At 53.3% G+C, this 25431-nt stretch overlaps 1 protein-coding gene across 1 annotated transcript; it reads left to right on the forward strand.

Annotated features, from left to right (window-relative positions):
• The first annotated feature begins 206 nt into the window (after positions 1-206).
• On the forward strand, positions 207-19779 carry LOC136587515 (oocyte zinc finger protein XlCOF7.1-like). The gene is made up of 5 exons (XM_066586124.1): positions 207-465; positions 6451-6529; positions 6614-6754; positions 16854-16974; positions 17057-19779. Exons 2-5 carry the CDS (start codon positions 6473-6475, stop codon positions 18883-18885), a joined length of 2148 nt encoding a protein of 715 aa, XP_066442221.1. The 5' UTR covers positions 207-465; positions 6451-6472; the 3' UTR covers positions 18886-19779.
• The last annotated feature ends 5652 nt before the right edge of the window (positions 19780-25431 follow it).

A 25431-nucleotide genomic window follows, 5' to 3' on the forward strand; every position in this document is an offset into this window, starting at 1 on the left:
GCCCCTCCTGTCACATACTGCTCCCCATACCAGCCCCTCTCTCCTGTCACAGACTGCTCCCCATACCAGCCCCTCTCTCCTGTCACATACTGATCCCCATACCAGCCCCTCTCTCCTGTCACAGACTGCTCCCCATACCAGCACCTCTCTCCTGTCAGACTGCTCCCCATACAAGCCCCATCTCTCTGTCTGCTCCCCATACCAGCCCCTCTCTCCTGTCACAGACTGCTCCCCATACCAGCCCCTCTCTCCTGTCACAGACTGCTCCCCACGACACCCCATCCCTCAAAGACTGTTCTCCGTTCTCTTCACTCTTCGCTCCATAGCGCTGCAGTAGGACTAAGCCCCTCCCCTTCTCAGTGCGGTCATGTGACTACCGAGTCATGTGACTGGAATGTCAACAGATGCGGCGGCAGCAGCAAGAAGAGCCCGTGTGACCGCCGATGGGGCAGGAGGAAGATGCCGGTGAGTCCGAAGGGAACCGCAGCCTCACTGCTAACAACTACAAGTCCCAGCATCCCTCGCGGTCACCTGATCATCATGCTGGCGTGTAGAATGGAGTGTCTGCTGGTAGTGTCTAGTCGGCTCCGTAGTGGGGTGATGGGGGTGGCGGCGGATGATGCGGGTGATGAGGATGATGGGGCAGTGATGGATGAAGATGGGGATGAGGGGCATGGTGTGATGGGGGATGATGATAGGACGGCTATGGAGGATGATGATGGGGTGATGTAACATAATGGGGTGATTGAGGATGATGGGGAGTGATGGATGATGGGGTGATGGAATGTGATGGGCATTAGGAGGGGGGTTATGGAGGATGATATGGGTGATGCAGGATAATAAGGGGTAATGGAAGATGATGAGGGGTAATGTCGGGTGATGGAGAATGATGGGGCGCTGATGACAGTGATGGGGGATGGGGCGAGTGATGGAAGGTAGTGGAGGATGATGGGGCAGTTATGGAGGATGATGGGGCAGTGATGACAGTAATGGGGGATGAGGGGGGTGATAAGGAAGATGGGTGTAATGGAGGATGATGAGGAGTAATGGCGGGTGATGTAGGATGATGGGGCTATGATGACAGTAATGGGGGATGAGGGGGGTGATGAAAGGTAGTGGAGGGTGATGAGGATGATGGGTGTGATGGAGGATGATGGGGGTAATGTAGGATGATGGGGCGATCATTGGGGTGATGGGGCGATCATTGGGGTGATGGAGGATGTTGGTGGTGATGGAGGATGATGAGGAGTAATGGCGGGTGATGGAGGATGATGGGGCTATGATGACAGTGATGGGGGATGTGGGGGGTGATGGAAGGTAATGGAGGATGATGGGGGGTGAAGAAGGATGATGGGGCGGTGATGACAGTAATGGGGGATGAGGGGGGTGATGAAAGGTAGTGGAGGGTGATGAGGATGATGGGTGTGATGGAGGATGATGGGGCGATCATTGGGGTGATGGAGGATGTTGGTGGTGATGGAGGATGATGAGGAGTAATGGCGGGTGATGGAGGATGATGGGGCTATGATGACAGTGATGGGGGATGTGGGGGGTGATGGAAGGTAATGGAGGATGATGGGGGGTGAAGAAGGATGATGGGGCGGTGATGACAGTAATGGGGGATGAGGGGGGTGATGAAAGGTAGTGGAGGGTGATGAGGATGATGGGGGTAATGTAGGATGATGGGGCGATCATTGGGGTGATGGAGGATGTTGGTGGTGATGGAGGATGATAGAGGATGATGGGGCTGTGATGATGGAAGATGGTAGGGTGATGGAAGGTGATGGGGTGGTGATGGAGGATGATTGTGTGATGGAGAATGATGGGGTGGTAATGGAGGTTGATGAAGATGTAGGTGATGAATGATTATGGGGGTTGATGAACATAATGAGGGGTAATGGAGGATGATGAGGGGTAGTGGTGGTTGATGGGGGTGATGGAGGATGATTGGGCAGGGATGACAGTAATGAGGGATGAGGGGGGTGATGAAAGGTAATGGAGGGTGAAGTAGGATGATGGGTGTGATGTAGGATGATGGATGTGATGTAGGATGATGGATGTGATGTAGGATGATGCAGGATGATGGGGTGATGATGGAGGATGTTGGGGCGGGGATGAAAGTGATGGGGGATGAAAGGTAATGGAGGGTGATGAGGATGATGGGTATGATGGGGGTGATTGTAGGATGATGGGGGTGATAGAAAATGATGGAGGATGATGGGGCGGTGATGGAGGATATTGAGGGGTGATGGAGGATGATGGGAAGTGAAGGAGGATGATGGTGGGGTTGTTGGGTGATGAGGGTAATAGAGGATGATGGGGCGGGGATGGAGGATGATGCGGCGGTAATGGAGGGTGATAAAGATGATGGGGGTGATGGAAGATGATGAGGTGATGAGCATAATGAGAGGTAATGGCAGGGGATGTGGGTGATGGAGGATGATGGGGCAGGGATCACAGTGATGGGGGATGAGGGGTGTGATGAAAGGTAATGGAGGATGATGGGGCAGGGATGGAGGATGATGCGGCGGTAATGGAGGGTGATGGAGGATGATGGGGGTGATGATAGAGGATGTTGAGGCGGTGATGACAGTGATGGGGGATGAAAGGTAACGGAGGTTGATGAGGATGATGGGGCGGTGATGGAGGACGTTGGGGGGTTATGGAGGATAATAGCAAGTGAAGGAGGATGATGGTGGGGTTGTTGGGTGATGAGGGTGATAGAGGATGATGGGGCGGTGATGGAGGGTGATAAAGATGATGGAGGGTGATAAAGATGATGTGGGTGATGAATGATGATGGGGTGATGAGCATAATGAGAGGTAATGGCGGGTGATGGAGGATGATGGGGCAGAGATGACAGTGATGGGGGATGAGGGGGGTGATGGAAGGTAATGAAGGGTGATGAGGATGATGGGTGTAATGGAGGATGATGGGGTGATGAGGGTGATGGAAGGTAGTGAAGGGTGATGACGATGATGGGTGTGATGAAGGATGATGGGGGTGATTGTAGGATGATGGGGGTGATGGAAAATGATGGAGGATTTTGGGGGGTTATGGAGGATGATGGGAAGTGAAGTAGGATGATGGTGGGGTTGTTGGGTGATGAGGGTGATAGAGGATGATGGGGCGGTCATGAGGGTGATGGAGGATGATGCGGCGGTAATGGAGGGTGATAAAGATGATGGGTGTGATGGAAGATGATGTGGTTGATGAATGATGATGGGGTGATGAGCATAATGATAGGTAATGGCAGTTAATGGGGTGATGGAGGATGATGGGGCAGAGATGACAGTGATGGGAGATGAGGGGGGTGATGGAAGGTAATGAAGGGTGATGAGGATGTTGGGTGTGATGGAGGATGATGGGTGTGATGGAGGATGATGGGGATGATGTAGGATGATGGGGCGTTGATGGAGGATGATGGGGTGATGAAGGATAATGGGGCGGTGAGGGTGATAGAAGATGAGGGGTCGGTGATGAGGGTGATGGAGGATGATGGGGCAGAGATGATAGTGATGGGAGATGAGGGGGGTGATGGAAGGTAATGAAGGGTGATGAGGATGTTGGGTGTGATGGAGGATGATGGGTGTGATGGGGCGTTGATGGAGGATGATGGGTGGGATAGAGGATGATGGGTATGATGGGGGTGATGAAGGATAATGGGGCGGTGAGGGTGATAGAAGATGAGGGGGCGGTGATGAGGGTGATGGAGGATGATGGGGCAGTGATGGAGGATGATTGGGTGATGGAGAATGATGGGGTTAAGGGGTGATGCAGGATGGTGGGAGATTTTTGGGTCATGAAAGATGATGGTGGGGATTGAGGATGATGGGTGTGATGGAGGATGATGGGGGTGATGTAGGTTGATGGGGCGGTGATGGTGTATGTTGGAGGGTTATGGAGGATGGTGGGGTGATGAGGATGATGGGGCGGTGATAAGGGTGATTGAGGATGATGGGGCGGTGATGGAGGATGATGGGGTGGGGATGTAGGATAATGGGGTGGAGGATAATGGGGCGGTGATGGATGAGGGTGATGGGGTGGGGATGGAGGATGATGGGGCGGTGATGCAGGGTGATGGGGTGGTGATGGAGGGTGATGGGGCGGTGATGGAGGATGATGGGGTGGTGATGTAGGATAATGGGGTGGAGGATAATGGGGCGGTGATGGATGAGGGTGATGGGGAAGGTGACGGAGGATGATGGGGTGATGAGGGTGATAGAGGATGATGGGATGTGATGGAGAATTATGGGGGTTATGGGGGGTGATGGAGAATGATAGGGCAATGATAGAGGATGATTGAGTGTTGGGAGGTGAAGAAGGACGATGGGGTGATGGAGTGGTGATGGGGGCTGATGGGGTGGTGATGGAGGGGGATGGGGTGGTGATGGGGGGATGGGGTAGTGATGGAGGGGGATGGGGTGGTGATGGGGGGGATGGAGGGGGATGGGGCGGTGATGGAGGGGGATGGGGCGGTGATGGAGGGGGATGGGGCGGTGATGGAGGATGATGGGGCGGTGATGGAGGATGATGGGGCGGTGATGGAGGAGGATGGGGCGGTGATGCAGGAGGATGGGGCGGTGATGCAGGAGGATGGGGCGGTGATGCAGGATGATGGGGCGGTGATGCAGGAGGATGGGGTGGTGATGCAGGAGGATGGGGGGTGATGGAGGGTGATGGGGTGGTGATGGAGGGTGATGGGGTGGTGATGCAGGAGGATGGGGTGGTGATGCAGGATGATGGGGTGATGGGGTGGTGACGGATGGTGATGAGGTGGGGATGGAGGATGATGGGGCGGTGATGCAGGAGGATGGGGTGGTGATGCAGGGTGATGGGGTGGGGATGGAGGGTGATGGGGTGGGGATGGAGGATGATGGGGTGGTGACGGAGGGTGATGGGGTGGGGACGGAGGATGATGGGGCGGTGATGCAGGGTGATGGGGTGGGGATGGAGGGTGATGGGGTGGGGATGGAGGGTGATGGGGTGGGGATGGAGGGTCATGGGGTGATGGAGGGTGATGGGGTGGTGACGGAGGATGATGGGGTGGTGATGCAGGATGATGGGGTGATGGGGTGGTGATGGAGGGTGATGGGGTGGGGATGGAGGGTCATGGGGTGATGGAGGGTGATGGGGTGGTGACGGAGGATGATGGGGCGGTGATGCAGGATGATGGGGTGATAGGGTGGTGATGGAGGGTGATGGGGCGGTGATGCAGGAGGATGGGGTGGTGATGGAGGGTGATGGGGCGGTGATGCAGGAGGATGGGGTGGTGATGGGGTGGTGATGGAGGGTGATGGGGTGGTGATGGAGGGTGATGGGGTGGTGATGGAGGGTGATGGGGCGGTGATGGAGGGTGATGGGGCGGTGATGCAGGGTGATGGGGTGGTGATGCAGGATGATGGGGTGGTGATGGAGGGTGATGGGGCGGTGATGCAGGATGATGGGGTGATGGGGTGGTGATGGAGGGTGATGGGGCGGTGATGCAGGATGATGGGGTGGTGATGGACGGTGATGGGGTGGTGATGCAGGGTGATGGGGTGGGGATGGAGGGTGATGGGGTGGGGATGGAGGGTGATGGGGTGGGGATGGAGGATGATGGGGTGGTGACGGAGGGTGATGGGGTGGGGACGGAGGATGATGGGGCGGTGATGCAGGGTGATGGGGTGGGGATGGAGGGTGATGGGGTGGGGATGGAGGGTCATGGGGTGATGGAGGGTGATGGGGTGGTGACGGAGGATGATGGGGTGGTGATGCAGGATGATGGGGTGATGGGGTGGTGATGGAGGGTGATGGGGCGGTGATGCAGGAGGATGGGGTGGTGACGGAGGGTGATGGGGTGGGGATGGAGGATGATGGGGCGGTGATGCAGGATGATGGGGTGATGGGGTGGTGATGGAGGGTGATGGGGCGGTGATGCAGGAGGATGGGGTGGTGATGGGGTGGTGATGGAGGGTGATGGGGCGGTGATGGAGGGTGATGGGGCGGTGATGCAGGGTGATGGGGCGGTGATGCAGGATGATGGGGTGATGGGGTGGTGATGGAGGGTGATGGGGCGGTGATGCAGGATGATGGGGTGATGGGGTGGTGATGGAGGGTGATGGGGCGGTGATGCAGGAGGATGGGGTGGTGATGGGGTGGTGATGGAGGGTGATGGGGCGGTGATGGAGGGTGATGGGGCGGTGATGCAGGGTGATGGGGCGGTGATGCAGGATGATGGGGTGATGGGGTGGTGATGGAGGGTGATGGGGCGGTGATGCAGGATGATGGGGTGATGGGGTGGTGATGGAGGGTGATGGGGCGGTGATGCAGGATGATGGGGTGGTGATGGACGGTGATGGAGGTCTCGCTGTTCTGTAGTCCCAGACATGCTGTTGGCCCCCCTTCGGTGCTTCTGTAGTAACAGGACGGGGCGCATTCTCATCCACCATCATGTCTGCCTCTGTTTAGTCTTCCTATAAAGTGACACAAGATGACGGAGCAGATCCTGACCCTCACGCTGGAGATCATCTGCCTGCTGGCCGGAGAGGTGAGACTGACCAAGGGAACATGGCCGGAGAGGTAAGTGATTCTGGGATTTTCGTCAGTTACGGGTGCCCTTCTCTACCCCCAGGACTACGCCGTGGTGAAGAAGACGTCCGGGGAGGGTAGTAGTCATCCCTATATATCAAGAGGATGGAGCCGGAGCCCCCCCACCACGGAGCAGAAGATCCTAGACATCACCTACAGGATCATAGAGCTGCTGACTGGGGAGGTGAGCGCTGCGGGGGGACATTGTATTGGGGGTCAGTACCTAGAAGGGGCCGAGCTGCCCCCCTGATCTTATAGTATGGCAGCACTAATGGGCTGTACCCCTCATGGTGCACTACATGTAACTGACGGGAGGTGAGCGCTGCGGGGGGACATTGTATTGGGTGGTCAGTACCTAGAAGGGGCCGAGCTGCCCCCCCTGATCTTATAGTATGGCATCACTAATGGGCTGTACCCCTCATGGTGCACTACATGTAACTGACGGGAGGTGAGCGCTGCGGGGGGCATTGTATTGGGGGGTCAGTACCTAGAAGGGGCCGAGCTGCCCCCCTGATCTTATAGTATGGCAGCACTAATGGGCTGTACCCCTCATGGTGCACTACATGTAACTGACGGGAGGTGAGCGCTGCGGGGGGCATTGTATTGGGGGGTCAGTACCTAGAAGGGGCCCAGCTGCCCCCCTGATCTTATAGTATGGCAGCACTAATGGGCTGTACCCCAGCATGGTGCACTACATGTCACTGACGGGAGGTGAGCGCTGCGGGGGGACATTGTATTGGGGGGTCAGTACCTAGAAGGGGCCGAGCTTCCCCCCCTGATCTTATAGTATGGCAGCACTAATGGGCTGTACCCCTCATGGTGCACTACATGTAACTGACGGGAGGTGAGCGCTGCGGGGGGGCATTGTATTGGGGGGTCAGTACCTAGAAGGGGCCGAGCTGCCCCCCTGATCTTATAGTATGGCAGCACTAATGGGCTGTACCCCTCATGGTGCACTACATGTAACTGACGGGAGGTGAGCGCTGCGGGGGACATTGTATTGGGGGGTCAGTACCTAGAAGGGGCCGAGCTGCCCCCCCTGATCTTATAGTATGGCATCACTAATGGGCTGTACCCCTCATGGTGCACTACATGTAACTGACGGGAGGTGAGCGCTGCGGGGGGCATTGTATTGGGGGTCAGTACCTAGAAGGGGCCGAGCTGCCCCCCTGATCTTATAGTATGGCAGCACTAATGGGCTGTACCCCTCATGGTGCACTACATGTAACTGACGGGAGGTGAGCGCTGCGGGGGGCATTGTATTGGGGGGTCAGTACCTAGAAGGGGCCGAGCTGCCCCCCCTGATCTTATAGTATGGCATCACTAATGGGCTGTACCCCTCATGGTGCACTACATGTAACTGACGGGAGGTGAGCGCTGCGGGGGGCATTGTATTGGGGGTCAGTACCTAGAAGGGGCCGAGCTGCCCCCCTGATCTTATAGTATGGCAGCACTAATGGGCTGTACCCCTCATGGTGCACTACATGTAACTGACGGGAGGTGAGCGCTGCGGGGGGCATTGTATTGGGGGGTCAGTACCTAGAAGGGGCCCAGCTGCCCCCCTGATCTTATAGTATGGCAGCACTAATGGGCTGTACCCCTCATGGTGCACTACATGTAACTGACGGGAGGTGAGCGCTGCGGGGGGCATTGTATTGGGGGGTCAGTACCTAGAAGGGGCCGAGCTGCCCCCCTGATCTTATAGTATGGCAGCACTAATGGGCTGTACCCCAGCATGGTGCACTACATGTAACTGACGGGAGGTGAGCGCTGCGGGGGACATTGTATTGGGGGGTCAGTACCTAGAAGGGGCCGAGCTGCCCCCCTGATCTTATAGTATGGCAGCACTAATGGGCTGTACCCCAGCATGGTGCACTACATGTAACTGACTGGAGGTGAGCACTGCGGGGGGCATTGTATTGGGGGTCAGTACCTAGAAGGGGCCGAGCTGCCCCCCTGATCTTATAGTATGGCAGCACTAATGGGCTGTACCCCAGCATGGTGCACTACATGTAACTGACGGGAGGTGAGCGCTGCGGGGGACATTGTATTGGGGGTCAGTACCTAGAAGGGGCCGAGCTGCCCCCCTGATCTTATAGTATGGCAGCACTAATGGGCTGTACCCCAGCATGGTGCACTACATGTAACTGACTGGAGGTGAGCACTGCGGGGGGCATTGTATTGGGGGTCAGTACCTAGAAGGGGCCGAGCTGCCCCCCTGATCTTATAGTATGGCAGCACTAATGGGCTGTACCCCAGCATGGTGCACTACATGTAACTGACGGGAGGTGAGCGCTGCGGGGGGCATTGTATTGGGGGTCAGTACCTGGAAGGGGCCGAGCTGCCCCCCTGATCTTATAGTATGGCAGCACTAATGGGCTGTACCCCTCATGGTGCACTACATGTAACTGACGGGAGGTGAGCGCTGCGGGGGGACATTGTATTGGGGGGTCAGTACCTAGAAGGGGCCGAGCTGCCCCCCCTGATCTTATAGTATGGCATCACTAATGGGCTGTACCCCTCATGGTGCACTACATGTAACTGACGGGAGGTGAGCGCTGCGGGGGGCATTGTATTGGGGGGTCAGTACCTAGAAGGGGCCGAGCTGCCCCCCTGATCTTATAGTATGGCATCACTAATGGGCTGTACCCCAGCATGGTGCACTACATGTAACTGCGGGAGGTGAGCGCTGCGGGGGGCATTGTATTGGGGGGTCAGTACCTAGAAGGGGCCGAGCTGCCCCCCTGATCTTATAGTATGGCAGCACTAATGGGCTGTACCCCTCATGGTGCACTACATGTAACTGACGGGAGGTGAGCGCTGCGGGGGGGCATTGTATTGGGGGGTCAGTACCTAGAAGGGGCCGAGCTGCCCCCCTGATCTTATAGTATGGCATCACTAATGGGCTGTACCCCTCATGGTGCACTACATGTAACTGACGGGAGGTGAGCGCTGCGGGGGACATTGTATTGGGGGGTCAGTACCTAGAAGGGGCCGAGCTGCCCCCCTGATCTTATAGTATGGCATCACTAATGGGCTGTACCCCTCATGGTGCACTACATGTAACTGACGGGAGGTGAGCGCTGCGGGGGGCATTGTATTGGGGGGTCAGTACCTAGATGGGGCCGAGCTGCCCCCCTGATCTTATAGTATGGCAGCACTAATGGGCTGTACCCCTCATGGTGCACTACATGTAACTGACGGGAGGTGAGCGCTGCGGGGGGACATTGTATTGGGGGGTCAGTACCTAGAAGGGGCCGAGCTGCCCCCCCTGATCTTATAGTATGGCATCACTAATGGGCTGTACCCCTCATGGTGCACTACATGTAACTGACGGGAGGTGAGCGCTGCGGGGGGCATTGTATTGGGGGGTCAGTACCTAGAAGGGGCCGAGCTGCCCCCCTGATCTTATAGTATGGCATCACTAATGGGCTGTACCCCAGCATGGTGCACTACATGTAACTGCGGGAGGTGAGCGCTGCGGGGGGCATTGTATTGGGGGGTCAGTACCTAGAAGGGGCCGAGCTGCCCCCCTGATCTTATAGTATGGCAGCACTAATGGGCTGTACCCCTCATGGTGCACTACATGTAACTGACGGGAGGTGAGCGCTGCGGGGGGGCATTGTATTGGGGGGTCAGTACCTAGAAGGGGCCGAGCTGCCCCCCTGATCTTATAGCATGGCAGCACTAATGGGCTGTACCCCAGCATGGTGCACTACATGTAACTGACGGGAGGTGAGCGCTGCGGGGGGCATTGTATTGGGGGGTCAGTACCTAGAAGGGGCCGAGCTGCCCCCCTGATCTTATAGTATGGCAGCACTAATGGGCTGTACCCCAGCATGGTGCACTACATGTAACTGACGGGAGGTGAGCGCTGCGGGGGGCATTGTATTGGGGGTCAGTACCTAGAAGGGGCCGAGCTGCCCCCCTGATCTTATAGTATGGCAGCACTAATGGGCTGTACCCCAGCATGGTGCACTACATGTAACTGACGGGAGGTGAGCGCTGCGGGGGGCATTGTATTGGGGGTCAGTACCTGGAAGGGGCCGAGCTGCCCCCCTGATCTTATAGTATGGCAGCACTAATGGGCTGTACCCCTCATGGTGCACTACATGTAACTGACGGGAGGTGAGCGCTGCGGGGGGACATTGTATTGGGGGGTCAGTACCTAGATGGGGCCGAGCTGCCCCCCTGATCTTATAGTATGGCAGCACTAATGGGCTGTACCCCTCATGGTGCACTACATGTAACTGACGGGAGGTGAGCGCTGCGGAGGGCATTGTATTGGGGGGTCAGTACCTAGAAGGGGCCGAGCTGCCCCCCTGATCTTATAGTATGGCAGCACTAATGGGCTGTACCCCTCATGGTGCACTACATGTAACTGACGGGAGGTGAGCGCTGCGGGGGGGCATTGTATTGGGGGTCAGTACCTAGAAGGGGCCGAGCTGCCCCCCCTGATCTTATAGTATGGCATCACTAATGGGCTGTACCCCTCATGGTGCACTACATGTAACTGACGGGAGGTGAGCGCTGCGGGGAGCATTGTATTGGGGGTCAGTACCTAGAAGGGGCCGAGCTGCCCCCCTGATCTTATAGCATGGCATCACTAATGGGCTGTACCCCTCATGGTGCACTACATGTAACTGACGGGAGGTGAGCGCTGCGGGGGGACATTGTATTGGGGGTCAGTACCTGGAAGGGGCCGAGCTGCCCCCCTGATCTTATAGTATGGCAGCACTAATGGGCTGTACCCCTCATGGTGCACTACATGTAACTGACGGGAGGTGAGCGCTGCGGGGGGACATTGTATTGGGGGGTCAGTACCTAGAAGGGGCCGAGCTGCCCCCTGATCTTATAGTATGGCAGGACTAATGGGCTGTACCCCAGCATGGTGCACTACATGTAACTGACTGGAGGTGAGCACTGCGGGGGGCATTGTATTGGGGGTCAGTACCTAGAAGGGGCCGAGCTGCCCCCCTGATCTTATAGTATGGCAGCACTAATGGGCTGTACCCCTCATGGTGCACTACATGTAACTGACGGGAGGTGAGCGCTGCGGGGGGCATTGTATTGGGGGGTCAGTACCTAGAAGGGGCCGAGCTGCCCCCCTGATCTTATAGTATGGCATCACTAATGGGCTGTACCCCTCATGGTGCACTACATGTAACTGACGGGAGGTGAGCGCTGCGGGGGGGCATTGTATTGGGGGGTCAGTACCTAGAAGGAGCCGAGCTGCCCCCCTGATCTTATAGTATGGCAGCACTAATGGGCTGTACCCCAGCATGGTGCACTACATGTAACTGACGGGAGGTGAGCGCTGCGGGGGGCATTGTATTGGGGGGTCAGTACCTAGATGGGGCCGAGCTGCCCCCCTGATCTTATAGTATGGCAGCACTAATGGGCTGTACCCCTCATGGTGCACTACATGTAACTGACGGGAGGTGAGCGCTGCGGGGGGGGGCATTGTATTGGGGGGTCAGTACCTAGATGGGGCTGAGCTGCCCCCCTGATCTTATAGTATGGCAGCACTAATGGGCTGTACCCCAGCATGGTGCACTACATGTAACTGACGGGAGGTGAGCGCTGCGGGGGGCATTGTATTGGGGGTCAGTACCTAGAAGGGGCCGAGCTGCCCCCTGATCTTATAGTATGGCAGCACTAATGGGCTGTACCCCTCATGGTGCACTACATGTAACTGACGGGAGGTGAGCGCTGCGGGGGGGCATTGTATTGGGGGGTCAGTACCTAGAAGGGGCCGAGCTGCCCCCCTGATCTTATAGTATGGCAGCACTAATGGGCTGTACCCCTCATGGTGCACTACATGTAACTGACGGGAGGTGAGCGCTGCGGGGGGACATTGTATTGGGGGGTCAGTACCTAGAAGGGGCCGAGCTGCCCCCCTGATCTTATAGTATGGCAGCACTAATGGGCTGTACCCCTCATGGTGCACTACATGTAACTGCGGGAGGTGAGCGTTGCGGGGGGGCATTGTATTGGGGGGTCAGTACCTAGAAGGGGCCGAGCTGCCCCCCTGATCTTATAGTATGGCAGCACTAATGGGCTGTACCCCTCATGGTGCACTACATGTAACTGACGGGAGGTGAGCGCTGCGGGGGGGCATTGTATTGGGGGTCAGTACCTGGAAGGGGCCGAGCTGCCCCCCTGATCTTATAGCATGGCATCACTAATGGGCTGTACCCCTCATGGTGCACTACATGTAACTGACGGGAGGTGAGCGCTGCGGGGGGCATTGTATTGGGGGGTCAGTACCTAGAAGGGGCCGAGCTGCCCCCCCTGATCTTATAGTATGGCATCACTAATGGGCTGTACCCCAGCATGGTGCACTACATGTAACTGACGGGAGGTGAGCGCTGCGGGGGGACATTGTATTGGGGGGTCAGTACCTAGAAGGGGCCGAGCTGCCCCCCTGATCTTATAGTATGGCAGCACTAATGGGCTGTACCCCTCATGGTGCACTACATGTAACTGACGGGAGGTGAGCGCTGCAGGGGGGCATTGTATTGGGGGGTCAGTACCTAGAAGGGGCCGAGCTGCCCCCCTGATCTTATAGTATGGCAGCACTAATGGGCTGTACCCCTCATGGTGCACTACATGTAACTGACGGGAGGTGAGCGCTGCGGGGAGCATTGTATTGGGGGTCAGTACCTAGATGGGGCCGAGCTGCCCCCCTGATCTTATAGTATGGCAGCACTAATGGGCTGTACCCCTCATGGTGCACTACATGTAACTGACGGGAGGTGAGCGCTGCGGGGGGACATTGTATTGGGGGTCAGTACCTAGAAGGGGCCGAGCTGCCCCCCTGATCTTATAGTATGGCAGCACTAATGGGCTGTACCCCTCATGGTGCACTACATGTAACTGACGGGAGGTGAGCGCTGCGGGGGGGCATTGTATTGGGGGGTCAGTACCTAGAAGGGGCCGAGCTGCCCCCCTGATCTTATAGTATGGCAGCACTAATGGGCTGTACCCCTCATGGTGCACTACATGTAACTGACGGGAGGTGAGCGCTGCGGGGGGCATTGTATTGGGGGGTCAGTACCTGGAAGGGGCCGAGCTGCCCCCCTGATCTTATAGTATGGCATCACTAATGGGCTGTACCCCTCATGGTGCACTACATGTAACTGACGGGAGGTGAGCGCTGCGGGGGGACATTGTATTGGGGGGTCAGTACCTAGAAGGGGCCGAGCTGCCCCCCCTGATCTTATAGTATGGCATCACTAATGGGCTGTACCCCTCATGGTGCACTACATGTAACTGACGGGAGGTGAGCGCTGCGGGGGGCATTGTATTGGGGGGTCAGTACCTAGAAGGGGCCGAGCTGCCCCCCTGATCTTATAGTATGGCAGCACTAATGGCCTGTACCCCTCATGGTGCACTACATGTAACTGACGGATGGTGAGCGCTGCGGGGGGACATTGTATTGGGGGGTCAGTACCTAGATGGGGCCGAGCTGCCCCCCTGATCTTATAGTATGGCATCACTAATGGGCTGTACCCCCTCATGGTGCACTACATGTAACTGACGGGAGGTGAGCGCTGCGGGGGGGCATTGTATTGGGGGTCAGTACCTAGAAGGGGCCGAGCTGCCCCCCTGATCTTATAGTATGGCATCACTAATGGGCTGTACCCCTCATGGTGCACTACATGTAACTGACGGGAGGTGAGCGCTGCGGGGGGCATTGTATTGGGGGGTCAGTACCTAGAAGGGGCCGAGCTGCCCCCCTGATCTTATAGCATGGCAGCACTAATGGGCTGTACCCCAGCATGGTGCACTACATGTAACTGACGGGAGGTGAGCGCTGCGGGGGACATTGTATTGGGGGGTCAGTACCTAGAAGGGGCCGAGCTGCCCCCCTGATCTTATAGCATGGCAGCACTAATGGGCTGTACCCCTCATGGTGCACTACATGTAACTGACGGGAGGTGAGCGCTGCGGGGGGCATTGTATTGGGGGGTCAGTACCTAGAAGGGGCCGAGCTGCCCCCCTGATCTTATAGTATGGCAGCACTAATGGGCTGTACCCCAGCATGGTGCACTACATGTAACTGACGGGAGGTGAGCGCTGCGGGGGACATTGTATTGGGGGGTCAGTACCTAGAAGGGGCCGAGCTGCCCCCCTGATCTTATAGCATGGCAGCACTAATGGGCTGTACCCCAGCATGGTGCACTACATGTAACTGACGGGAGGTGAGCGCTGCGGGGGGCATTGTATTGGGGGGTCAGTACCTAGAAGGGGCCGAGCTGCCCCCCTGATCTTATAGTATGGCATCACTAATGGGCTGTACCCCTCATGGTGCACTACATGTAACTGACGGGAGGTGAGCGCTGCGGGGGGCATTGTATTGGGGGTCAGTACCTAGAAGGGGCCGAGCTGCCCCCCTGATCTTATAGTATGGCAGCACTAATGGGCTGTACCCCAGCATGGTGCACTACATGTAACTGACGGGAGGTGAGCGCTGCGGGGGACATTGTATTGGGGGGTCAGTACCTAGAAGGGGCCGAGCTGCCCCCCTGATCTTATAGCATGGCAGCACTAATGGGCTGTACCCCAGCATGGTGCACTACATGTAACTGACGGGAGGTGAGCGCTGCGGGGGGCATTGTATTGGGGGGTCAGTACCTAGATGGGGCTGAGCTGCCCCCCTGATCTTATAGTATGGCAGCACTAATGGGCTGTACCCCAGCATGGTGCACTACATGTAACTGACGGGAGGTGAGCGCTGCGGGGGACATTGTATTGGGGGGTCAGTACCTAGATGGGGCTGAGCTGCCCCCCTGATCTTATAGTATGGCAGCACTAATGGGCTGTACCCCAGCATGGTGCACTACATGTAACCGACGGGAGGTGAGCGCTGCGGGGGACATTGTATTGGGGGGTCAGTACCTAGATGGGGCTGAGCTGCCCCCCTGATCTTATAGTATGGCAGCACTAATGGGCTGTACCCCAGCATGGTGCACTACATGTAACTGACGGGAGGTGAGCGCTGCGGGGGGCATTGTATTGGGGGGTCAGTACCTAGATGGGGCTGAGCTGCCCCCCTGATCTTATAGTATGGCAGCACTAATGGGCTGTACCCCTCATGGTGCACTACATGTAACTGACGGGAGGTGAGCGCTGCAGGGGGACATTGTATTGGGGGGTCAGTACCTAGAAGGGGCCGAGCTGCCCCCTGATCTTATAGTATGGCAGCACTAATGGGCTCTACCCCAGCATGGTGCACTACATGTAACTGATGGGAGGTGAGCGCTGCGGGGGGACATTGTATTGGGGGGTCAGTACCTAGAAGGGGCCGAGCTGCCCCCTGATCTTATAGTATGGCATCACTAATGGGCTGTACCCCTCATGGTGCACTACATGTAACTGACGGGAGGTGAGCGCTGCGGGGGGCATTGTATTGGGGGGTCAGTACCTAGATGGGGCCGAGCTGCCCCCCTGATCTTATAGTATGGCAGCACTAATGGGCTGTACCCCTCATGGTGCACTACATGTAACTGACTGGCACCATATCTTACACTAAGCAGCCCGCCTTCCCATGAAGATGGTTGGTTGCACCTCTACAACCTCTCCCGTATAGCATGTGCCCGTTGGTCGGCTCGGCTGCTTCCACCTGGCCTTGTGTCTCCATCAGTAAGTGTGGCCTTTTAAGTGATTTTAAGTGGACCTTCCCCCAAACAGTAAAGGTCGCCGTACTCGTTTCATTGCTGTTGCTTAATTGACCAGTCTTCTCCCCGACTCTCCTAAGCTAGGTGTGCCTGTGTCATTAAAGGGAATGTCACCTACTTCTATCCCTATGAGCTTGTGGGCTGACAGTAGGTGCCCCGCTGAGTCTGGGGATGTGTTATACTTACCTCCCCCGTGGTTCCCCTGGTGTCAGTGCTGCTAGCCGCCACTTAATGCATTGAGCGATTCTGTTAAGTAGTCCTCCCATTCCACAATTAGAAGAGGTTGGCCACTTAGTTACGCCACTTAATGCATTGGGCAGCGACTTCCAGGGCCAACAACGGGGGAATCATGGAGAAGGTAAGTATAACACTTCCATCCCCGTCCTCAGCGGGGCACCTACTGTCAGCCAGTAAGATGAGCTCATAAGACTGAAGGTAGGTGCCAGATTCCCATTACGGCACGTCCAAAGATCTCTGGTTACTGCTTATCTCCTGCCAGAACAAAGGATGGGCCGTGTTGGTATCTGACATTTCCTATCTATGTGTGTGGGCACCTCTAGGGCTAATCTACCTGGCTGATGACTGTGTATTGTGTATCAGGTTCCTATGAGGTGTCAGGATGTGGCCGTCTTCTTCACCACGGAGGAGTGGGAGTACGTGGAAGAACACAAGGGTCTCTACAAGGATCTGATTGTAAGCCAGCAGCCCGTCCCATCAGCAGGTATGAGACCAATGACCACAAGATGGAATGGAGAAACGGGGTTACAAAGTATTTAACTGCTGTTCTTTCTGTCTACCTAAAGGTGGTACAGACGAGCGTCCACCAATACCGATCAAGGAGGAAGCGGCCTGGTGTGATGGAGGAAGCCTCGAGGACCCCGACAGTCGCTCGCCGCCACATCGTACACCGCTGGATTTGCCATCTGCTATTAAGGAGGATCCAGACTTGCAACAGGAGAAATGTATCACAGACTCTATGGAGGAAACGGCCTCGTGTGATGGAGGAACCTCTGCAGCCACCAACACTAATGCAACATCGGATCATCCCCAACAGCAGCATCATATGAAGGGGGAACCTGCCACCCAGGAAACGGGAGCGCTGCCAGCCCCCGACATGGGTACCCTCGCAGCTCGTACACAACATCCAGCTACTGGTATTAAGGAGGAATCGGTCTCACGGGGTGCTGGAAACTCTACAGCCACCAACACCGATTGTCCATCTACTCCTAGTATAAAGGCACCAGTCACACCTGAGAGAAGTCCTCCAGGCCCCACAGGTCATGCCCAACAATACCCGTCTACTCCTACTATGGGGGAACCCGTCTCATGCCACGCTGGCAACATCACAGGCAGCAACATTTATTCATCCGCACAGCCAGCGGTCTCATTGGAAGGAGAACATCTATATAACAATTATGGCTATATCTTCACAGAACATACATATACACATCCCAGTAGAGAGGCACTCCGTTATGGGGCTGCAGGTTGTGCAGAAGATTGTATAGATTCCTTGCCTCACACGGTCGGGGCTTCAACCTCAGTGGGGGGCTTTTCTACAGAAGCCAGACCTGCCGAACTCCAGTATGTCTCCAATCATGTTCGATCTGCGGACTCGTGTCCGGCTCAGGCAGGGAGGCATCATGCCTTCCTTTCCAAGTGTCTAGAATATGAAAACCATTTCTGCAAGGTATCATGTGCCGGGATCTGTGGGACCCACCTTACTGAATGGGCTTTTAACTGCTCGGAATGTCACAATTGTCTCAATGCTACCCCGAAGCTCATAAGACAGAGTCCAAAGCCTCCACAAGTAAAGAGAAAGTCTGCGAAGAAAACCTCGTCTTTGGAGAAAAAGGAGTTTGCCTGCCTGGAATGTGGCAAACACTTCCCCAATAAGCGGTACCTACTGACACACAGGAGAGTCCACTCCCAGGAGAGCCCCTTTCATTGCCCGGCCTGTGGTCAAAGTTTTCAGAACCAGGAAGGTTTTGTTGCCCATCAGAGGAGTCCGGCCTGCGAGAAGCCCTTCTGCTGTTCAGAATGTGGGAAACGATTTAAAAGTAGATACAATTCAGAGTATCACAAAAAGATTCATACCGAAAACAAAAAATATCTGTGCCCGGTGTGTGGGAAAGGTTTCCGGAAGCAATCGTGCTTCATTGTCCATGAGAGGACCCACACTGGGGAGAAGCCGTATGCATGTCCAGAATGTGGCCGGTGCTTCAGCCAGAACGCATCGCTCATCTCCCACCAGAGGCTTCATACTGGGGAGAAGCCGTTCACGTGTCTCGAGTGCGGAAGGAACTTCACCCAACGCATCAGCCTTGTGGTGCATCAAAGGGTTCACTCTGGAGACAGACCTTACAAGTGTCAGGAGTGCGGCAAGGGATTCACCCAACGCATCGGTCTGGTCCAACATCAGCGAAGACACACGGGGGAGAAGCCGTTTACGTGTTCAGAGTGTGGGAAGTCGTTCACGCTCCACGATAGTCTAGTGAAACACCTGAGGACCCACACTGGAGAGAAACCGTATGTCTGTTCAGAGTGCGGGAAACGCTTCTGCCAGAGCTCACAGCTCACGGCCCATAAACGGTTCCACCATGCCACCCGACACAACAGTGGAGAAACCGTCTAGTAGTATTGGCAATATACATCCGACCAAGTGGGGAAGAGCACAAGGAAAAGGGGGTCAAATTGTCGCATTCTGCCTGACTGGACTTATGTGGTTTGTTACCCATAAAGGGTTCTAGTGAGAGTGATGTCCGCCTAGAGGGACACGTTGGGGGGCTCATTCCAGGAAAACTGGGGCTGCGCCACTTTTGTAACAGGGTTAACCACAGTTTAATTTTTATTCATTTTTTTGTGATGTGAATGTCAAAAAGTAGTAGAGAAAATGATTGTCCAGAACTGCCAGCGCCCAAAGGCTACGGGGCGCGGTGCAATACCGGGCTGGGACTTATGGGCCAATTTAACGCATGCCATTATACGGTTTCCCCACGGAGCCGCCTCGCATCACTTCGGGGAAGTAGCGATCCGCAGCTACAGCGGAGGAGCGCAGAGTTTTACCAGTTCTTTTAATGGGGAAGCCTGGCATTGCAGCTGGTGCGCCTACCACATGGTGCCATGCTGCTGCTGCAATGGGAGATGCAATGCGAGGACACGCTCCAGGATGGGACGCGCCGCCATTTGTTTCCCATATCGCATTGTGTTGCAGCACATAAATGGTGAGCGATTTTGTTGCTCGTGTGAATCCCGCACGAATATGAACGCCGTTCTTTCGAATGGCGTCGTGCGTGAGCGACTTATTTCTTCTTTTTCTGCTGCAGGAAAAAATGGTATCTTTGAGCGTTCCCTCGGAACACCTCAGCCATTGTTTACAACGGGGCCGGAAAAACACTGCAAGGCGTGCGAGGTGCAAAGCGATTCGCAGTCACGGAAACCTCGCACGAGCGCGATATTGGGCCGAGTCTCACAGCCCGCGATCGTACTCGCTGTGTGAAGTCAGAGGCTGGATGTGATTAAAGGGACACCATCGAAAAATCTGCTCATTTTTATTGTATTTTTGAATAGTGTCAGCAGCGCAGGGATTGTTTTTGCTTTCTTTAACCCTTTCCAATCCAATTTTGAATTCAGGGTTTCCTAAAAGGCTTTCTCTTTTTGCTGTTATACAAGGGTGCCATCTGCTGGCTAAACCAGTGTGTGCGCCAGAGAGACTCTGACAGCAGAGTGGCTGGCAATAGACGGTAAGAATATCCTGTCGGACGTCTTCTGATATTGGAGCTGTACAAGCTTCAATCACAATGTAGGAAGGCGTCAGACAGGGGATTGGAAAGGGTTAAAGGGATTGTCCAGCTGTAAACAAGTCATTAATAAAAGAGTAGCAGGGGTTGTTGCTAGGCTGTTTGCCGACCCGGCAGTTCCCTTCCCACTGCAGTGGCGCGGCTTGGCACTCGCTTCCATCCGGTTCACAGCTGGACACTCCCTAAAACACTTTAGATGTATTCTGTATAATTATTTCTTTTACAATGGAGCCCAAAGTCTCTTCTAGTAGACGGATGCCGTGGAGCGGGATGCTTCCTTGGGCTGTGATGTAACCACACTTTCATCTCTCCGAAGCGGTCCGGACCCTCTGAGGATGAGCTCACTGTAGTCTGCGGTGCAGCCCTTGTCGACACCCGAGGTTGGCATTTGGCCACGTTTGATGGTAATGTGCCTTCATGGGGTTCATGCCAGCTGATGCTCAGGACAGTCACGCCTGGCATGTGCCAGTATGAATGCTGTGGCGTTTCAGAATATGCACACTTTAATGTTTGACTTGGGAACGGGGCTCCGAGTCAGAGGCGGGCCGCGACGGCTTCTTCCCTCCTGCAGCATGAAGATTGACAGCTGTCGGTCGGGAGCAGCCATCGCGGCCCGCCTCTGACTCGGAGCCCCGTTCCCAAGTCAAACATTAAAGTGTGTATATTCTGAAACTCCGCCACCTTTCCGAATAACACATATACACGGGGCAATAAGCCTACCTGTCCTAGGGTCGTGACGCCAGGGGTTCGGCCAGCAGGAACCTGATGACAGGGTCTTGTTAGGACTATGGTGGTTCATCCTATAATCTCTATACGTGTAAAGGGTAACAAACTAATAATTCCAACAAGGGGAGTTAGGGCCTGTCCCAGAGCTTACAATCTAGGAGGAGATCTGGGTGATGCCAGAGGCAGCAGTGCTTGTCCTGGACAAGGGGTACTTCTCACTTGGTCATATAGCTTTATGTATACTACCCTGTATACGTTAGGGTGCAGGGAGTGTGGGGGATACTGCTGGATGAAGGAATGGGGTGCTGAGAAGTGTAAGATGGGGTAAAAAGAACGGAGTAGGAATAGGGAATGTGAAGATGTATTTTAGGGCGTGCCTAACACTGGGTGTAGGGAATGAATGTGTCTGGGGTAGTGCATGCCAGAGGACCGCTGCAGCACAAAAGGATCACATGAGGCAGAATCTGAGCAAATCCTGAGTTACAAGTTGGTACAAAGACCATGGTTGGAGCAGTCCTTAATGGCAGAAGACGCTCCCCAAAACATGAGGAAGTGCAACTATTTACGGTTTACTGCTCAAGCCATGACACTTTCTTCATCGCCATATTTCTTCGATGCAAGTGAGATAAGGATGAACTGGCGGAGGAGGACAGGAAGTGTCATTGGGCCAGTGACGCAATCTATCTCGTTTTTGTTTCTTATTGTAAATGACCGCGCAGCGGTCGGGCCCCCTCCCCCCGCACGCTCCTCAGCTCTTGTATACTTTGGGTGGGAAAGTGCGTTGTTGATTCCTTGAGGTTTGTCCCGGTGTGGCCAGTAGAGCGGTGTGTGATTGTCCTCAGAGAAACCGAGTCATCCTGTAGATATGAGACCTCTTAATGGCCAACAATACATGATGGTACAGCAGCTTTCGGGGATCTCGCCCCCTTTGTCAGGCTAGTGAATGTAGTTTGGGTGGCACACAATTATAACATACAGAGCGGAGGGGAACACATTCCTCTTGGCCTAAATTAATGTTCACACATTTATCCGGTGTTTCGGGAGACGACACTCAGAATGTGCGGAGGTGGGGATTGTGATAGTAATGAGTATGACTTACTCACAGGGGGGCTTGTGGTTAGGCACCCCTGGATCCACGATAGCAGGCAGACCTCAAATGAAGTGGACGCAAATTCTTTTATTGCGCCGCGTTTCGGCCGTAATCCCGGCCTTTTTCAAGCATAAAAACATATGCAACATACCTGCATTATATAGTGTAGATGGTGTAAGGGCCATGGCCCGCTCCAATGACATGACCAATGGGTTGTAACCAAAACATGGACTGGGTTGTATAGCGATGCAACAAACTAGATGGCAATATGATGTATATATGTATCTATCTATCCACATACTGAAACATGGACCCATCTACCTGCCCCTAACAGACATATATGACCGATGGGATTACAATCCGCAGGTTGGTTCACACGTATTGCCGGCACTTGGCTAGTGACGTTATGGGCGTGACTATGGTTTATCACATGGTCCCGAACGTAAGTAGTGCGCCGCATTTTCGCCGAAAATGATCGTGGCATGGTACCGGGTGTCAGTAGGCGTGCGCACATCTGATGACACGGGCGTGCGCACATCTGATGACACGGGCGTGCGCACTTCTGATGACACGGGCGTGCGCACTGCTGATGACGTGCATGACGGAGGGGCATGTATTATCCGAAGTCATTCGGAATACTATGATGATTCGTAGGGCGGGGCCAAGAGACCGTCATCAATGACGTTATACACGGGACTCTCTTTAGAGTCTATGGAAGTGTGTCACATGACCGCTTCAAAATGACATAACCTGGTGTAGCCCGTTAACAGGCGCCGCGTGTGTTTCATGGCGCCGCTTTTAAGGAACCGCACACCTTCGGGCGGAACTGCATCGTTCTAATCAATGGCGCAATGGGACACAAGTCCCATATCTCGATGAATAATATCTAAAGGACCATGTCACATGACTGCAGCGAAGATGCATGACTCCACCCATATTAATGTGGGCTTCATCATGTGATACACTGAAAGGCGTGTGCGAAAAGTAAAAATGGCCATAAAGACAATGAGCGCTGGTTACAAGCAAAGAGCCATGTCACTGCTCCTGTCTGACAGAGATACAATGTATCAACCCACATGGATGACATCTCATTACATTCACATATACTAATTATTATAAAACTAAACAATTACATGATGAGTGCGTGTGTGTATGGTATGTACTGATATATGTGATGTGTCTATGGTATGTACTGATATATGTGATGTGTGTATGGTATGTACTGATACATGTGATGTGTGTATGGTATGTACTGATATATGTGGTGTGTGTATGGTATGTACTGATATATGTGGTGTGTGTATGGTATGTACTGATGTATGTGATGTGTCTATGGTATGTACTGATATATGTGATGTGTGTATGGTATGTACTGATGTATGTGATGTGTGTATGGTATGTACTGATGTATGTGATGTGTCTGTGGTATGTACTGATATATGTGGTGTGTGTATGGTATGTACTGATATATGTGATGTGTCTGTGGTATGTACTGATGTATGTGATGTGTCTATGGTATGTACTGATGTATGTGATGTGTCTATGGTATGTACTGATATATGTGATGTGTCTATGGTATGTACTGATATATGTGGTGTGTGTATGGTATGTACTGATGTATGTGATGTGTCTATGGTATGTACTGATATATGTGGTGTGTGTATGGTATGTACTGATGTATGTGATGTGTGTATGGTATGTACTGATGTATGTGATGTGTCTATGGTATGTACTGATATATGTGATGTGTGTATGGTATGTACTGATGTATGTGATGTGTCTGTGGTATGTACTGATATATGTGGTGTGTGTATGGTATGTACTGATATATGTGATGTGTCTGTGGTATGTACTAATGTATGTGATGTGTCTATGGTATGTACTGATGTATGTGATGTGTCTATGGTATGTACTGATATATGTGATGTGTCTATGGTATGTACTGATATATGTGGTGTGTGTATGGTATGTACTGATGTATGTGATGTGTCTATGGTATGTACTGATATATGTGGTGTGTGTATGGTATGTACTGATATATGTGATGTGTCTGTGGTATGTACTGATGTATGTGATGTGTCTATGGTATGTACTGATGTATGTGATGTGTCTATGGTATGTACTGATATATGTGATGTGTCTATGGTATGTACTGATATATGTGATGTGTGTATGGTATGTACTGATGTATGTGGTGTGTCTGTGGTATGTACTGATGTATGTGATGTGTCTGTGGTATGTACTGATGTATGTGATGTGTGTATGGTATGTACTGATGTATGTGATGTGTGTATGGTATGTACTGATATATGTGATGTGTCTGTGGTATGTACTGATGTATGTGATGTGTGTATGGTATGTACTGATATATGTGATGTGTGTATGGTATGTACTGATACATGTGATGTGTGTATGGTATGTACTGATATATGTGATGTGTCTATGGTATGTACTGATATATGTGATGTGTCTATGGTATGTACTGATGTATGTGATGTGTGTATGGTATGTACTGATACATGTGATGTGTCTGTGGTATGTACTGATGTATGTGATGTGTCTATGGTATGTACTGATATATGTGATGTGTGTATGGTATGTACTGATATATGTGGTGTGTGTATGGTATGTACTGATATATGTGGTGTGTCTATGGTATATAGTGATGTATGTGATGTGTCTATGGTATGTACTGATGTATGTGATGTGTCTGTGGTATGTACTGATGTATGTGATGTGTGTATGGTATGTACTGATGTATGTGATGTGTGTATGGTATGTACTGATACATGTGGTGTGTGTATGGTATGTACTGATATATGTGATGTGTGTATGGTATGTACTGATGTATGTGATGTGTCTATGGTATATAGTGATGTATGTGATGTGTCTATGGTATATAGTGATGTATGTGATGTGTCTATGGTATGTACTGATATATGTGGTGTGTGTATGGTATGTACTGATACATGTTATGTGTGTATGGTATGTACTGATACATGTGGTGTGTGTATGGTATGTACTGATACATGTGATATGTCTATGGTATGTACTGATATATGTGGTGTGTCTATGGTATGTACTGATATATGTGGTGTGTGTATGGTATGTACTGATGTATGTGATGTGTCTATGGTATGTACTGATGTATGTGATGTGTGTATGGTATGTACTGATACATGTGATGTGTGTATGGTATGTACTGATACATGTGGTGTGTGTATGGTATGTACTGATACATGTGGTGTGTGTATGGTATGTACTGATATATGTGGTGTGTGTATGGTATGTACTGATACATGTGATGTGTGTATGGTATGTACTGATACATGTGGTGTGTGTATGGTATGTACTGATATATGTGGTGTGTGTATGGTATGTACTGATATATGTGGTGTGTGTATGGTATGTACTGATACATGTGGTGTGTGTATGGTATGTACTGATACATGTGATGTGTCTATGGTATGTACTGATACATGTGGTGTGTCTATGGTATGTACTGATGTATGTGGTGTGTCTATGGTATGTACTGATACATGTGATGTGTCTATGGTATGTACTG

Source organism: Eleutherodactylus coqui, chromosome 13, assembly GCF_035609145.1.
Source record: "Eleutherodactylus coqui strain aEleCoq1 chromosome 13, aEleCoq1.hap1, whole genome shotgun sequence".
Taxonomy (NCBI): Eukaryota; Metazoa; Chordata; class Amphibia; order Anura; family Eleutherodactylidae; genus Eleutherodactylus; species Eleutherodactylus coqui.